The 2,591-nt window shown below is 33.0% G+C and overlaps 1 protein-coding gene across 1 annotated transcript; it reads right to left on the reverse strand.

Annotated features, from left to right (window-relative positions):
* Positions 1-985: 985 nt before the first annotated feature.
* Positions 986-1,685, reverse strand: LOC135962215 (sarcoplasmic reticulum histidine-rich calcium-binding protein-like). Its single transcript, XM_065514021.1, has 2 exons — positions 1,561-1,685; positions 986-1,484 (listed from the first exon to the last, which is right to left on the reverse strand). Exons 1-2 carry the CDS (start codon positions 1,618-1,620, stop codon positions 1,065-1,067), a joined length of 480 nt encoding a protein of 159 aa, XP_065370093.1. The 5' UTR covers positions 1,621-1,685; the 3' UTR covers positions 986-1,064.
* Between the last annotated feature and the right edge of the window lie 906 nt (positions 1,686-2,591).

Here is a 2,591-nt window from a genome sequence, read left to right on the forward strand (position 1 = left end):
GTATTTTCAATTTAAAATTAAAATAGACATTATTCGGTTAATCGAATAATTTTAAATTAACCGATTATTAACCAAATAAATCTAAATCCCGATTAATTATTTGCTCGGTTAACCGATTAAACCAGAAACCCGATTAACTGAATACCCTGGTTCTTATTTCTTTTCCACGGCCACAAAAACTTAACCATTACTTTTGAATGTTTGGGTCCATTGGAAATAAAAAAAACTCATTTCGCACGCCTTAGAATTGTTGGTGCTATTGTAATTTGTTACAATGTATTTCATGTTTGCAATATAGGTATACGCTTTTTAAATTTTTTACACAATTTTTTCATGTTTTTATACCCTACACCACCATAGTGGGGAGGGTATAATGCGTTTGTGCAGATGTTTGTAACGCCCAAAGAATCACTTTCTGAGTCGATTAAACGATGTCCGTCCGTCTGGCTGGCTGGCTGTTCGGCTGGCTGTCCATGTAAACCTTGCGCAGAGTACAGGTCGCAATTTTGAAGATATTTAGATCAAATTTGGTACATATTATTTTTATTTTTCGGCGCAAAGACGAAGCCTATTGAAACTGGCTGAAATCGGTCCATTATTTCACCTAGTCCCCATACAAATGTCCTTTCGAAATTGGACTTTATCGGTCATAAATGTTTAATTTATATATGTATCTACACAAATTGCGCTCCGAATAAGTTTTATATATACAAAATTCATGTCACCAAATTTTGTTACAATCGGTCCATAATTAGTCATAGCTCCCATATAGACCCGCTTCCGAAAATCACTTTAACGTGCATAAATCGCTTAAAAATGTTGGTCCAATAACCAAATAGAGCTAGGAGAAATAATTTAAGAACATGTATTTTAAAATAAAATAAGCCTTAATTTTAGTTGGGAAGATACACTACATTTTACGCTCCTTATAAACGGAGTGCCTCTAATACTTATAAATGTTCTAATAAAGAAAATTATATGTGAGTGATTTGTTTTGCAATGATTTATTATTGGTTATTAATTTTTATGGATATGTTTATACTTTTAAGGAATTAAGTACAAATCTATTTGCCGGTATCTAAATGGAATCCAATGCCGAAAACTGGTGTACGTTTAGGTGGTTTACCATCAGGACGTTTATCGGCTTGTGGTTCTTCAGATTGGGGTTCTTGTTCTGATGGTCGTTTGTGATGATGTCTGTGTTCGTGATGATGCTGGTTTTCATTATCATCGTCCTTGGGTTCTTCAGATTGCGGTGATTGTTCTGATGGACGTTTGTGATGATGTCTGTGTTCGTGATGATGTTGGTTTTCATTTCCATCGTCCTGGGGTTCTTCAGATTGCGGTGATTGGTCTGATGGACGTTTGTGATGATGTTTGTGTTCGGGATGATGTTGGTTTTCATTTTCATCGTCCTGGGGTTCTTCAGCTTGCGGTGCTTGTTCTGAATCCGATTCTGATTGTGGAGCTTGAGCAGCCTCATCCTACACATAAAGAGATATATATATTTAATAAATATATTAAGTTGTTAAATTTTATTTAATAAATTAATTTCATTACCTCAGCTTGAGCTAAAGCTAAGATGGCTAAAACTCCCACGATTAATATGATACACTTCATGATTACTTTTTTGTTATTAAATTTTAACTAAAAATATTTCAATTTATATACAAATTAACTAAGTAGTTTAAGTTATTTTAAAACTACGATGCATTTATTGTTCCCTTTAACTTACAAATATTTACAAATAAACAAATTAATTAATTATTTATTTAATAAGGGAGATGTAATAACATTCTGGTTTGTTTAATTATTAATAAAGATATTAATTGCACAGTTATTTAATTAGCAATAATGCCAAGAAATTAGCATAGAATAATATTTAATTTCCTTTGTATCTGGATCTGGATTATTTCCAGATCAAAATTTTTAAAATATTGTTTTTCTAAAAACTGACCTTGACTGTGAAAATGCATTCAAAGCTGCTGATATTTATACCCCACACCACCATAGTGGGGAGGGTATAAAGCGCTTGTGCAGATGTTTGTAACGCCCAAAAATAATAGTATAACACCCACCTTAATGTATACCGATCGACTTATAAACACTTTCTGAGTCGATTAAACGATGTCCGTCCGTCTGGCTAGCTGGTTGTCTGTCCACGTGAACGTTGTGCGCAAAGTGCACGCCGCAATTTTGAAGATATTTCGATAAAAGTACATATAGTTTTTTCGACCCAAGAACCAAGCCTATTGAAACTGGCTGAAATCGGGCCATTATTTCACCTAGCCCCCATACAACTTGACTGTGAAAATGCATAAATATTGGTATAAACACAAAATTCAACATATGTATGTAAATAACTTCCATATAGACATAAATCGCACGACCTAATTTCATTTTGATCGGCCCATAATTGATCATAGCTCCCATATAAGGCCCACTTCCGAAAATCACTCACGAATATAAATTATTGATATTTTAAAAGAAAAATATTTTTGCACATTTTTTAACCAGAAAATGACATAAATATTGTTTTAACTTTATCATAAACAGGATTTTACTTCAAGATCAACAGTAAATGGTATTTT

The sequence above is a fragment of the Calliphora vicina genome, chromosome 5 (assembly GCF_958450345.1).
Source record: "Calliphora vicina chromosome 5, idCalVici1.1, whole genome shotgun sequence".
NCBI classification, from domain to species: Eukaryota; Metazoa; Arthropoda; class Insecta; order Diptera; family Calliphoridae; genus Calliphora; species Calliphora vicina.

Excerpts from the sequence above, each read along its gene's own strand:
- LOC135962215 (XM_065514021.1), bottom strand. The coding sequence starts at position 1,620 with ATGAAGTGTATCATATTAATCGTGGGAGTTTTAGCCATCTTAGCTTTA. Across the intron at positions 1,485-1,560 it reads TAGCTTTAGCTCAAGCTGAG|GATGAGGCTGCTCAAGCTCC; the intron begins GTAATGAAATTA and ends CTTTATGTGTAG.